This window comes from Hemitrygon akajei, chromosome 7 (assembly GCF_048418815.1).
Source record: "Hemitrygon akajei chromosome 7, sHemAka1.3, whole genome shotgun sequence".
Lineage (NCBI taxonomy): Eukaryota > Metazoa > Chordata > Chondrichthyes > Myliobatiformes > Dasyatidae > Hemitrygon > Hemitrygon akajei.
In genome coordinates this window covers 143,861,049-143,875,405 of record NC_133130.1, presented here as the reverse complement: position 1 = coordinate 143,875,405, position 14,357 = coordinate 143,861,049, and the positions used below count along the sequence as shown (strand labels likewise).

General features: G+C 39.2%; 1 protein-coding gene across 1 annotated transcript in view; it reads left to right on the top strand.

The window, feature by feature from the left end:
- The window catches only part of anapc2 (anaphase promoting complex subunit 2), a 28,320-nt gene that overhangs the window by 8,295 nt on the left and 5,668 nt on the right, over window positions 1-14,357 (top strand). The window contains exons 4-10 of the mRNA XM_073052170.1: window positions 1,473-1,650; window positions 2,024-2,143; window positions 3,723-3,840; window positions 9,580-9,761; window positions 10,226-10,367; window positions 12,771-12,846; window positions 13,467-13,652. Of these exons, the coding sequence (XP_072908271.1) occupies window positions 1,473-1,650; window positions 2,024-2,143; window positions 3,723-3,840; window positions 9,580-9,761; window positions 10,226-10,367; window positions 12,771-12,846; window positions 13,467-13,652 (1,002 nt within the window). The remainder of the gene's footprint in view (window positions 1-1,472; window positions 1,651-2,023; window positions 2,144-3,722; window positions 3,841-9,579; window positions 9,762-10,225; window positions 10,368-12,770; window positions 12,847-13,466; window positions 13,653-14,357) is intronic.

Below are 14,357 nucleotides of genomic sequence, written 5' to 3'. Positions count from 1 at the left end.
GGAGAAGCCTCACACAGATTGGATGAACCCTTTGCAAAGCACTTGTGCTCGGTCTGCAGAAATGACCCTGTGCAAACATCTGGACGCTCAATGTAATTTGCTACTGCAGTACCACAGATGAGGCAATTCTTTACCCAGAGAGTGGTGAGTCTGTGGAATTCGTTGCCACAGGTGGCTGCGGAGGCCAAGCCGGTTATATTTAAGACAGACTTGATAGATTCTTGATTAGTCAGCGCATGAAGGATACTGGGAGAAGGCAGGAGATTGGGACTTGGGGGGCAAATGGATCAGCCATGACGAAATGGTGGAGCAGACTCGTTGGGCCTAATTCTGCTCTGATATCTTATGGTTTAACAGTAATAATGTGTTTGGTGGAAGAACCCCTTTGAAGATGGTGGAAGTTGTGGTAAGGACAAGAGGAATTCTATCTCTCTTAAGGTGGCAGGAAGATGGGGTGAGCACAGATATCCAGGAAATGGAGGAGATGCAAATGAGTGCAGACTCGATGGAGGAAAGAAAGCCCATTCTTTCAAGAATGAGGACATCTCGCTGTCCTGGATAGGAAAGTCTCATCCTGGGAATAGATGTGGTGAAGACAAAAGAACTGAGAAAAGGGAATAGCATGTTTACAGGAGACACGGTGGGAAGAGGTATAGTCAAGATACTGTCAAGATAGAATTGGTAGGTTTATAAACGATGTTGGTAGATAGTTTGTTTCCAGAGATGCAGACAGAGATCAAGAAAAGGAAGAGAGGTGTCAGAAATGGATCAAATGAATTTAAGGGCAGGCTGGTATTTGGAGGCAAAGTTGATGAAATTGACAAGCTTAGTATGAGTGCATGATGCAGCACCAATGCAGTCATTGATGTAGTACAGGAAGAGATGGGGAAATAAATCACATCAATCACTCTTGGGAGTCTGGGATAAAAGGGGACATAACTTTGAAATTGGAGGGTATTTGGGAGAGATATTAAGAAACTTACCTTCACATAAAGAGTGATACACATGAACCGTTTGCTCTAAATTAATAATTTTACATTTTTCATTGAACTTGATATTTGCTCGCCAAAGATATGAACGAGCTGTCCTGTTAGGATGAAAGTAGGGTGTAGTGAAATAAGAAGGCTTTGAACATTGGGAAGATTTGAAGGGCTGAATGGCTCATTTTTGTTCCTGTGTTCTCAGTTTAGGATTGGAGTCTTAATTCCACATTCTGAAGTGGATCAAAAGTGGTGGAAAGCATTACTCAGCAAAGATCATTATGACATGGGCTCTTTCAAGACCTTATCACCCTGAAACTTAACAGTTTCTTGGCCCATAAATTGTTGGGCTTTGGCTATCTCTGCCTTTTCTATCAATAGAACTTTGTAGGGATCAGTGTTGAGTGCCGTTGCTTTGTCACAGTGTAAGTGTGGGCTAATGAAGGAACGAAGATCTTCAGCTGTTAGCTGGTGTTCTCTTTTTCTCTTCAGTGGTTGGAGTCGAAAGTGATTTGTTGGCTGAGCATGGTTTTCCTGCAGAAGGCCAGCATTAAATCAGCTTCTCCTCAGACAAGCAGCACACTGCAACGCTGGCGAATACATCTGCAATTTTTCCTCTATCAAGTTTATGCTAATATGAGGATTGAGGAACTCTTCAGCATCATTCGAGGCAAGAGAAAACAAGTACACCTTTCTTAAATTAGGTGTTTCAACCCATTAAAAAAATTTCAGTAACTTCAGTGTTTTTGGTTTGTGTCCGGATTTATACTGAATTATTTCTGGCTCATTAACAAGAATTTTGGAGAGGCAGGTGCCAGCATCATGTTCCAAAAATATAAATAACCTCTTTTAGCTACCATGTGATTACTAGATCACATTTTCTTTGCTTTTTCTCTCCTGTGGAGCCAGTGAAAGAAATAAGTTTTGGGGTTCAGGCACCACATTTTTATATTGTGTGGTAATTTTTGAGGTGGGTATTGTGGTAATATTGGTAATAATTTTTCCATGGAAGTTGCTAATCTGTGTTTTACTTTGACCTGTAGACTTCCCAGAATCCAAGGCTGCATTGCAGGACCTGAAAGTTTGTCTTGAAAGGACCAATCAGAGACAACAATTGCTTTCATCACTGAAAATGGCCCTGGAGACCCGGCTTCTCCACCCAGGTGTCTGTTTAATACGTACATTCTAAAGTATACAACGTAGCATGAGTAGTGTTTGGGAATAAGGTACCTGTTGTTCACATTCAAACCAATCATTTCTTGTTCTCAAAGTCTAACATTTCCAGAAAAACACACAGAAAATTTTAATTGAGTTGTTTCAGAGTGTTCAGGCTAGTGTTATCTTCTGTCACGAATCAGTGACGTATTTTGTCTTCATGAGATGTTCTAAAAAGGCTTTTCAATCATCAACATTCAAAAAAACATGATTGTGAAATGAAGATTTTACATTTATGTGAATTAGCTTTCCATAAAAGTGTTTGGATACGTACATTTATTTCCATAAATGTAAAAAGAATTGAGATTACGAATGGTTAAAAGGCTATCTAAGCACAGGCTGATTCTCTACTCATGCTGTTGTGGTAATTGTTCAAGATATTAAATGCTGGTAGGATATATTGTAAAAGTAGAGAAAGAGCTGCTTTCTGGCTATCAGAATTTGATAGAGGGTCATCTAATTGAGCGAATTTAAAAGGAGTACAGTAACTTGTAGTTCTGAGAATAAGTACTTAGATTGTGTGGTGCTTGGAGTACTGGAAGTCTTTAAGGAAAATAGACTGGCTGGAGATTATAGTGGTGAACTGTGTAGACATGGTGGGTGGATAGACAAAAACATGGCAGATACAGTTTAACACGTGCAGTTATGCATTTTGGTCTAAAATATATATTTTAGTAAAACTCTTCTATCACCATTTGGATTTTGGTCTTTGCAGACTGGCATATTCTCTGAACTATTGGGTATTACTCCTACTAATCCCCAAAGCACACCTTTTTTAGATGTTAGACAGTACTGTAATCACTTCTAGTGAACATGTTGAGTTTATAGACAGTGCAGAAGGGGCCTTGATCAATTTAATGGGAGTGCATGAAACATCATCCAGTGAGCCAGATATTCAGCTACCACGATTTGTAAAAAAAGCAGGTTATTGGAGTTTTGCCATATTTTCTGAATGTTGATGGATGAGGAGAAGGATAGTTGCAACTAGATCTAAGTTTCCTAGTACACCAGAGACAAAAAACACTGCAGATGGTGGAAATCTGGATTACCACTCTCACCAACTCAGTGGGTCAGGCAGCATCTGTGGAGGGAAATTAACAGTCAATGTTTTAGGTGAGACCCTTCATCAGGACTTTCCTGGTTCCAGAAGAGCTATTCCATTGGTTTGGTTTCTACTTAATTTGAATGACGAGGTTTAAAATGTGTGTAAATTGATTTTTTATTTTTTTTTTACTTTATTTCAAACTGCGCCACCTGGCAACCCCCGATTTAACCTTAACTTAATCGCAGGGCAATTTACAATGACCAATTAACCTACTAACTGGTACTTCACTGGCGTGTGGGAAGAAACCGGAGCAGCTGGAGAAAACCCCCACATTTCACAGGCAGGCTGTACAAACTCCTTACAGAGGACAGCTGGAATTGAACTCCGAACCCCGACACCTGAGCTGTAACAGCATCGTGCTGACTACTAAACTACCATGGTGCCCTGTTTCAGTATTTAATAGCTGATGTTTCTTTATTTAGGAGTGAATACTGCTGATGTGATAACATTGTACATTTCTGCCATCAAAGCCCTTCGTGAGTTGGATCCATCCATGGTAATTTTGGAGGTGGTATGCGAGCCAGTACGCAAGTATCTAAGGTACAGTGTTGCATCTGTGGTTACTGTGAGCAGAACTGTGTTTTACTGAGTTTGCTGATCATTACCTCACCATAGGAATACTGACCACCTTGAACATTTTACACTACAATGGACTTTGTTTATTGTTCTAACTGAATTGGCAATCTCGGCATGGACCAGTTGCATCACAGTGTGGTGGTACAGCAATTCAAATTCACAGGAACTTAAACTGCAGAGAGTACCGTACTCAGCTCAACAGATCACTGACACTATCTCCCTATATGAGGCGCCGTCTCAAGAAGCACCATCAAGGTCCCCAGTCGCCCATGTCATGCCACATTCTCGCATCTGCAAATGTGCAGGGGGCATAGTAACCTAAAGTTGCACACCACCGGGTTCAGGAACAGCTACTTCCTTTCAACCATTCGGTTGTTGAACCAACTGGCAAGACCCTGATCACTACCTCAGTTTAGCAATACTGTAACCACTCTGTGTGACGTTATTTTCTTTCTTGTAAAAATTGTGTATAATTGAAATTTTCTTATGCTGCCTTTCTGGTACTATGTACCTGTGATGCTACTGCAAATAAGGTTTTTATTGCACCTGTGCATAGGTGTACTTGTGCATGCGACAATGAACTCGACTTTGATGTTCTGACTTTTCTCACTCTGGTTAATTATTGCACTTTTTGTGGATGAGTAAATTAACATGTCACAGTTACTGTTGGAGCAAGTTATCAGCAGTTATGTGGTTAGAAAAGTGCACTTCCAAATGGTGAATATTATGCTCAGTTCAATACACTACAGGTTTGCTGGAGTTAAGATGGAATGTATTACTTTGAATTGTGATGGAAATAGGAGTTGGCCTAATGTTTTGCTTGAAAGTCTGGGTAATTCTTGCACCAGAACAAAATGCTGTTTGGAGGCTTCCTTTCTTTTGTAAGGTGGATAACAATTTAGCAGGAAAAATCAACAGCTTGAGAGATGTGAGTCTTATAATATAAACATAAAAGATAGGAGCAGGACTTGGCTATTTTGCCTCTTGATCCTGCTGTGCCATTCAAGAGGATTATAGCTGATCCTTCCTGACCCATCTCCATATATCTTGATTTCTCTTACCGATGTGTTGGTTAGTAAAATAATTGACAACAGTAAATAATCTTTGGTGTGAGTTAGTAGTAGGAGCGTTCGAAAGGAGTTGATGGGTATGTGAGATAAATAAGGTGGGGATTGGGATTGATGGGAATCCTTTGAGATTTGCCTCAGACTCAGCAGGCTGAAGTAGCCTCACAAGTTATAAGGGAAAATGAAAATATAGGAAGCTTTGCTGAACTCCATAGGAAGTATGGTCACGTTTTAGTAAAGAAACCGGAATTGTATAGAATTCCTTGAGGAATTCTCTGAGACTTCATCAAGACCTTGTATTATTGCTGTAAAACATTTATTCAATGTGTCTTTCCTCTATAAGTACATTTGCACGATACCTTTCAGTGATGTATACAAGAAGTCGTCTCTGAATACAAACACTTTCTTTCTTCATTATTCAAACATGTTTACGGCTGCATAGTTTATTCTGAGTTGTACTCCATTTATTATATTTTTGCCCTCTCACTCAGCTTGTCTTTATTATCGTGAAGCCTTTTTACATCTTCATTCTTGCTCAGTTTTGTCTCATCAGCAGACTTGAAACTATGACATTTGCTTTCCTCAACTACATCACTGATACAAATTGTGAAAATCTTGGTCCTAACTCCAATTCCCTTGACTCGTCACAAGTCACAGCCTGTGGACCTGGGAACGATCTTTTATTCCAGCTTTGTTTTTTTAAAAATTAACTCTTAATCCACACTAGTATCCAATTACATGTGCCCTTTATTTGTTCTCCAACTTCCTGCATGGAAGTCTTTTAAAATCTGTATGCACTGCAATCATTGAGTCTGCTGCATCTATTCGACTAGATTCATTCTTGAAGAATAGCAATAGATTAACCAAACACTATTGGTTTCATAAATTCATATTGATTCTTTGCAAAGCTGCTTTGGTTTTCTAAATGCCCTATTACGGCTTTAATAATATATTCTAGCATTTCCTTGTTGTCAGGCTGAGCCATTAGTATTTACATGTTTTTCTTTTTCCTCATTTCTTACATAATCAGATCTGCTATACTCCAGCCAGCAGGAACAATCCACAAGGAATAGACACAGAATGTGCAGGGAACAATCAGCAAGTTGTGTGTCATCTGTGGATATAAAAATGAGTTAATGTTTCAGGTTGGAGACCTCCCTCAGAATCGATGTAGCTTTAGAAGTTGGTAACCACCATGTCTTTAGGCATCTCTTTCAAAGTTCTGCAATACTGATCAAATCCTTGAGGTTTATCATCTCATAAGCTTTTCTGGTTGTATTTCTTTTCTACTATTAATCTGTTTTGTTTCTGGTCTCTTGATCCTTCAGAATTTCTGCAAGTTTGTCATGTTTGAGGAATGTTTGTTTAATTCCTGTTATTTCACTTTTATGTTTCTGTCTGTAATTTGCTCTTGTTGATCTTTTCCTTTTTATAGACTAACAGAAGCTCTTACAATCTGTTTTATTTCTTTTTAGTGTAATCTAATAATTCAATTTTTGCTTTATTAATTTTGTGGTCAGAGTTTGCTGACTTCTAAAGGAAATCCCAAACTTCAGCTTGCTGCTTTTTTTGGGTTGGATTACTGGCCCTCCCCAGGTTATGAACAGCTGGCTTGTATCCAGCCAGTACACATGAGTGAGCATTTAGGAGACCATATTTGCTGGTTGATGTGGGGCTGTAGACATTTGTGATCCACAAACTGGCATACTGACACAGATAAAATTGTTCCACAATCGTTCCTCTTAATGATAACCCTTTCATTCTCGGAATCAGCCTTGTGAACCTCCTCTGAACCACCTCCAATGCCAGCATATCTTTTCTTAGATGAGGAGCCCAACATTGTTCACAGTACTGAAGGTGAAGCCTCACCAGTGAGGCATCACATCCCTGCTGTTGTATTCTATACCTCTTGGAAAAAAATGCTAACATTGCTTTTGCCTTCCTCACCACCAACTCTACCCTTTAGGGTGTACTGTGCAAGGATTCCCAAGTCCCTTGCATCTCAGATTTTTGGATTTTCTCCCTGTTTAGAAAATATCCTGCACATTTTTTCTACTGCCAAAGTGCATGACCATGTACTTTCCAACATTGTATTTCATTTGCCACTCTCTTGCCCATTCTTTTAATGTCTAAGTCCTTCTGCAGCCTATCTGTTTCCTCAATACTACCTGCCCCTCCAGCAGTCTTCATATCATCTGCAAACTTGGCAACAAAGCCATCTATTCCATCATCTAAATCATTGATATACAGCATAAAAAGAAGTGGTCCCAACACAGAACACCACTAGTCACTGCCGGCCAACTAGAAAAGGATGCTTTTATACCCACTTGCTGCTTCCTACCAATCAGCCAATGCTCTAACCATACCAGTAACTCCCCTGTAATGCCATGGGCTCTTAACTTGGTAAGCAGCCGCGTGTATGGCACCTTGTCAGAGGCCTTCTGAAAGTCCAAATATACAACATCTACTGCATCCCCTTTATCTACCCAACATGTAATCTCCTCAAAGAATTCCAACTGGGTTCTTCAGGCAAGATTTTCCCTTAAGGAAACCATGCTGACTTTGTCCGATCTTGTCCTGTGTCACCAAATACTTTAACCTCATCCTTAACTATTGTCTTCAACGTCTTCCCAATCACTGAGGTCAGGCTAACTGGTCTATAATTTCCTCTCTGCTGCCTTCCTTTTTTAAAGAGTGGAGTGAGATTTGCACTTTTCCAGTCCTCTGACACCATGCCAGAGTCCAGTGATTTTTGAAAGATCATTACTAATGCCTCCACAATCTCTAGCGCTACCTCTTTCAGAACCTGAGGGTGCAGTTCATCTGGTCTGGGAGACTTGTGTACCCTTGGCTCTTTCAACTTTTTGAGCACCTTCTCCCTTGTAATAGTACTTTTCTTCCCTCACAACCTTCAACATCTGGCACACTGCTAGTGTCTTCCACAGTGAAGACTGATGCAAAATACTCATTTCATCTGCCATCTCCTTAGCCCCCTTTATTATTTCTCTGGCCTCATTTTCTAGCAGTCCTATGTCTACTCTCATCTTATTTTTTACAATCTTGAAAAAGCTTTTACTATCCTTTGATATTGTTTGCTAGCTTTCTTTCATAAGTCGTCTTTTCCTTCTTAATGATTCTTTTAGTTGCTCTCTGTAGAGTTTTAAAAGCTTCTCAATCCTCTATCTTCCTGCTAATTTTTGCTTTGTTGTATGCCCTCTTTTGCTGTTACATTAGCTTTGACTTCCCTTGATAGCCACAATTGTACTATTTTGCCATTTGACAATTTCTTTGTGTTTGGAATACATCTATCCTGCACCTTCCTCATTTTTTCTAGAAACTCACTCCATTGCTGCTCTGCTGTCATCCCTGCCAGCATCTCTTTTCAATTTACTTTGGCCAACTCTTCTCTCAAACCTCCTTTACCCCACTGAAATACTGCTATGTCAGACTTTACTTTCTCCCTATCATATTTCAAGTTGAACTCAAAGTCATATTGTCATCACTGCCTCCAAAGGGTTCTTTTACTTTAAGCTCCCTAATCACCTCCGGTTCATTACATAACACCATGTCCAATATAGCAGATCCCCTAGTAGGCTCAATGATAAACTGCTCTAAAAACCATCTGGTAGGTATTCAACAAACCTACTCTTGAAATCCATTTCCAGCCTGATTTTCCTATCGACTTGCATGTTAAAATCTCCCATGACTATCATAACATTATTTTCCTGTTGTAATCTGTGGTCCACATCCCAGCTACTGTTGGGAGGCTTGTTTACAACTGCCATCAGGGTCCTTTTATACTTGCAGTTTCTTAACTCAACTCGCAAGGATTTAGCATCTTGTGATCCTATGTCTGACTGTCCTATCATTCCGATACAACATGTAACCTTGGACATTCAGCTCCCAATTACAACCATCCTTCAGCCAGGATTGGGTGATAGCCAAAACATCATACCTGACAACCTAATAGTGCAACAAGATCATCTACATTATTTCTTATACTCTGGGATGTCCCTGACCCTGGCATTGCAACATACCTTTCGGGTGTCCCGTTTACGTCCACAGAATCTCCAGTCTGTTCCCCTGACTATCAAATCCCCTATCACTACCTAACATAATTTATGGAGAAATTATTTTTGAAAATGGACCTCACTGGCATTGTAGACTAGATTTTCTTTCCTATTTGTTAGACTGATATGTAGCATTAATTAATTAACTCCTTAGCTTTCAAAGGTTATTTGGGAGTTAACGACTTTGATAGGTCTAGACCTACCGGTAGGCCATGCTAGGTAAGTGTAAGAGGATCGGGGTATTAAGGGGTTACTTCAGGAAAGTGTACTGAAATACAAGGTTAGCTGTGGCCTTACTGAACAATGGGGTAAAAACAAAGGGTTGAACAGTGAACAATTTTTGATATTGTGTCAGAATGGGAGATTTTCTACCTTAAGGTACGTTGGAGACAATCTTGCAGCTTCTTGCCTATCATTACTGATAAAGCTTTTTATTTTAGTGGAATTCAGCCCCATGTCTCAGTGGGCCAGGCCTGTGGATGTGAGATCCTGTACCAGGCTACCACATCCTGGGCGATGTTTCTTTATAACTAATTTATCATTTATTTTTATTTGTCAACTCCCAGGACTCGCGAGGATACTGTGAGACAGATAGTAGCAGGTTTGACTGATGATTCAGAGGGTTCAAGTGATCTTGCGAACGAACTCTCAAAAGCAGATCCAATCACTTTGGAGCACGGACAAGACAGTGATGATGACATGTCTGATCCAGAGAACTGGCTTCCTGATCCTATTGATGCAGATCCAGGTAATGTGAAATTTCCCATATAGGAAGGAGAAATATATGCATAGTTTTTAAGGAGTACCAGGTAGATAATAAAAAAAAAACCCAAGTCCCAACAAAACAGGTTCATGTTTAGATTCTAACAACAAATGGATTTCTCTGCAAACAAACTTTAGATTGAGAGTCTGGTAGACCTTAATCACCCCAAGTGATTTCTCAGTAATGCTTCCTTGTCTTAATTATACTGATATTTTGTGTAGTTTCTTAACAGAACCTAAATAGCAGAAGCAAAGCTCTGAAATACCTCATCTCGTGTAAGAATTTGGTTATATTTTTTGATAAAGTGTTTGAGAAAAATGTGATGTAACTTGGTAAGCAAGTCTTAAATTTAAAGCAAAAATCAGGAAGAACCTTTTGCATATTTGCCACTTGGTCTGTTTTTCGTGAATTACCAGAATGACTGTAGTCCTTCTAAATTTCATTTTCAGGGAAATGTGGTTCTAAGCGCAGGTCTTCTGATATTATTACCTTGTTGGTCAGCATTTATGGCAGCAAAGAGCTTTTCATCAATGAATATCGCACTCTCCTGGCTGACCGAATACTCCATCATTTCAGCTATATCACTTGCAGGTATCAAGATGCTTGTTTTGATCCACTGACCACCATTTTGTACCATATGATGTCTGATTCAGTAATAATCTCTACTTAAATTGAACAGACTAAGCACAGATTTCATTCCCTGCTTTTGGTGACTAATATTAATATTGCATTTCAATTCCTCTATTGCATTTTTAAAAATTGTAATAATTTTTCTGTGTAGAATATTTAATGGGGTAAAGCATCCAAAGGCATTTTGTAAGAGCATTATCAAACAAGGTTTGATATTTAGCCCTATAGTGATTGAAAGCTTGGTCAAAGTGGTAAGATTTTAGGAAAATCTTGAATACGGATAGAGCTGCATCATTCTTCCAAATAGTATAACCTCATATTTTCTGACATTATACTCCATCTGCCAAATACTTACCTATTCAATTAACCTTGCTATATTTTTCTGCAGGCCCCTTGTGAGATCCTTGCAACTTTCTAACTCACCTGTCTTTGAGTTGCCAATAAATTTGTTTACAATACATTTAGACTTCAAATCATGTTCTTGAGAATCTGAATGCAATAATATCTGTCCTCGATTCAATAGAATCTGCTATTTCCTTTGTATTCTCTGTCTGTTGGTGATGACCCTGAAGTTTAGGCAGAAATGGTCAGTCTCTATCTGACTATTAGTATACTTGGAAAAGACAGTTTCCTTGTCACAAAATAGAATTTCATGAAATGAGCTATAATGAGAGATTACCTGAGTTGTAAATGTATTGTTATACTAAGGTGAATAAAGCTTACAGTTATAAAGAGCCGTAATAACTGTACAACTCATGTTCTCATTATTATTTATTATTTTTATTTGGTCAGTTTGTTGCCTTTTGCACATTGGTTGTTCGTCAATCTTTTTGTGTAGCTTTTTTTTATTGATTATGTTGTATTTCTTCTGCAAGAAAATGAATCTCAGGGTAGTATATGGTGACATAATGTACTTCGATAATTTTGTAATAAATTTTCTTTGAATTTTGAACTTCCAAGCTGTCCAGTCTCCTAGTGATTTTTTTTTGTTTATTCAAGTGGATTTTGCTGCTAGTATTTTTGCCCATCCCTGTTGGCCCTAAAAGATTGTGAACTATTTGACTTATTGAAGTGAGCTCTTCATCATGTCGGTAGTGTCAACTGCTGAGCGCAGTACACTGTTGGGGAGGGTACTAAATCTTCTTTCCTGATTTTTTTTTAAAGTTCATGATTCCCAGTAGATCAGGGAGTGTAATGGTTGTGACAGTTTGCTTTGGTTTGTGTGGCAGAACAGGACATATCTGCCCAATGGACTTCATTGTGGTTGTAGTTCTCTCAGCTGTGCATTCATTCAAAACAGTATTTCCCGTCTCTGATTTTAAAGCAGTGATCTTTAGTTGTAGATTCTCCCACAAGAGAAGCATCATGTTAAGATCCCTCTCATGTGATAGAAGCCTACCTGTTCGACCATTCTACATGAGTAAAAGCTCAACTCTTCCAGGGAGCAGTGTGTTAAAACTTTAGACTGCTATTCAATGCTTCCCTAAATAAGATCAATATGTACAGCTGTGGTCTCATCAATGTTATATACCGTATAGCTGAAGTGCAAAATGCCTATATTTTTATTCACCTTCCCTTACAATAAATGATCCCATTCTATCAGATTCTAATTAGTTTCTGTACCTGCATAATAACCTTTTGTGATACTTAACTAGGACACCCAAATCCTTCTGTGTATCACAGCCCTGTAGTCTCCCACTCTTTAGATAATATTTTTCCTTCCAAAATGGAGATTTTCCCGACAATGTTTCATTTGTCACGTTTCATAATTAACTTGCATTTATCACCCTTCCCCGCTGAGATCCATTAACCTACTATTCATTCATTGTGTGCACTGGCCCTCCAGCCCTCACTTCCCTGCTCATCAGTTGGTTCTGGTTCCACCTGCCTTTTGTCTCTTCCCTAATGTTTTCCATTATCACAAATAGTCCTGCGTCCTCACATATCACCCTCCAGAGGCTGTCTTTACCTTCAGACAGCCTTGGCCAGTGTCAGCCCTGATGACCTCCCCAGCACTCCATCTCAGTATTGAGTGGTTTGCTCTGGGCGCCCAGCCCATCTCAACACCAACCCCAATAAACAGATGTTCCACATTGCCTTGGTGGCTCACTCCGTACCAGGCAGTGTAGTGATGAGATTACTTTAACCCTGTAGAAACTGTTACTCTGTTTTTCTATTTCTGATTAGCTTTATTTTATTTTATACTCTTAATTTTTCATGTTAATCATCAGTCATTTTTGCTGTGTTTTCTATTTGGCTCAGTCTGTGGAAGTGGTTTGAATTGCCCTCTCTTCTAGGTTCAGCAGAACCTAGGTTCAGCCTGTTGTGGGAGTCCTGATAACTCACATGCGATTTTTGCTGCAGGGAGATACGAAACCTGGAGCTACTGAAGCTACGCTTTGGAGAGGCTCAGATGCACTTTTGTGAAGTCATGCTGAAGGTCAGTGGAAGGGACTAGAGTTTAATCTGATTTTATTTTACCTTCAGTTTATTGCCAGTTTATTGGCTGTGAAGGCCAAGTCATTGGGTATATTTAAAGCGGAGGTTGATAGTTGAGAAGGCAGGAGAATGGGGTTGAGAGGGATAATAAATCAGCCATGATGGATTGGCAGAGCAATGGGCTGAAAGGCCTAATTCTGCTCCTGTCTTATGACCTCTGGGTTGAAAATGTATGACTGCCACTCAGATTTGTGGGGTTCTGAACAGTTAAGAGACACATAGGATGTAATAGAAGAGGTAATTGACTGGGTGGTAGGTAATTTTATAGGTGATCATTTCTTTTGATACTCTGCTTTTTTGTGTTTTTACCATTTCAAGCTCAGATGTGTTACTGCAGATAAATCTCTGGGTTGGGGAAAGCTATGTAGTCAAAAAAAAGTACTGATTCATTTTTATTGACAGCAGCTTTCTTTTTGAAAAATTCATTTTAAATTGCTATTACGTAACATAAATATTCTCTGGGTTGTTTATTTATTCATTTGGTTTAAAAGACAAGTACCCTTTAACATAACTACTGCTGAATAGTAACTATTCTGTTAATCTTTGGGTTTTGTCCTTCAGGATGTAGCAGATTCTCGACGGATAAACAGCCATATTCACGAGGAGGAACAAGAAGGCCCCTTACACCTAAATGCAATGATACTCTCTGGTGAGTTTTGGCCTCCATTGAAAGAGGAGAAACTAGAGCTCCCACCTGAAGTGAAGGAAGCAATGGATGCTTATACCAAGAAGTATGAGAAGTTAAAAGTAAGTACTGTGTATTTGTAAAAATTACCTTTCTTTAATGATTGCAGAGATCCAGTGCAGGTTAAGATTGGAGATGATGGGCTATAGTTTTCAAAGCTCATTACTGACAGACTTGGAATAGAAGGCTTATCTTCAGTGTTACCTTGCTTACAAAAGTTGAAGTGGTTACTCTTTCAAGTAGCAATATTACTTGAGGTATTATCTCCCAACCAAGGACTCAGTTGATCAGCTGTGTGTTGCTAGTCCAGTGGTACTGTTGCCAGCAGGGTAAAAGAAGGACCTTGTATCTATTTCCTTTCGAGGAGCACGTAGTTTCCTTCCCAAGTCGCGTGACTAAGACCAAATGTGGGAAATAAGACACATCTATTACAGCACTTGCACAAGAAGCTGATGTATCAGCCTAGGTGCACAGTGTTTGTGATCACTCATTCTTCATGAGATAGATCTGTTCAGGTGCTTTGGTATCACGTACTTCCTGTTGAACTATATTGTCTGTATGAATAGGAATTTTCAATTGAAGATATTTTCAGGATTTGGAGCTTCTGGTTATTTTATGGAAGCTTAACATTTTTATTTCTGTATGTCTTATGATGGAGGGTGCTAAGATAGCAATGAGGGAATGAAGTGATGCAATTACAAGCATTTTGCTCTTGTGTGGATTAAAATTTGGAAACTCTGGAAAAGATACAAAGCATTTTGATTCTG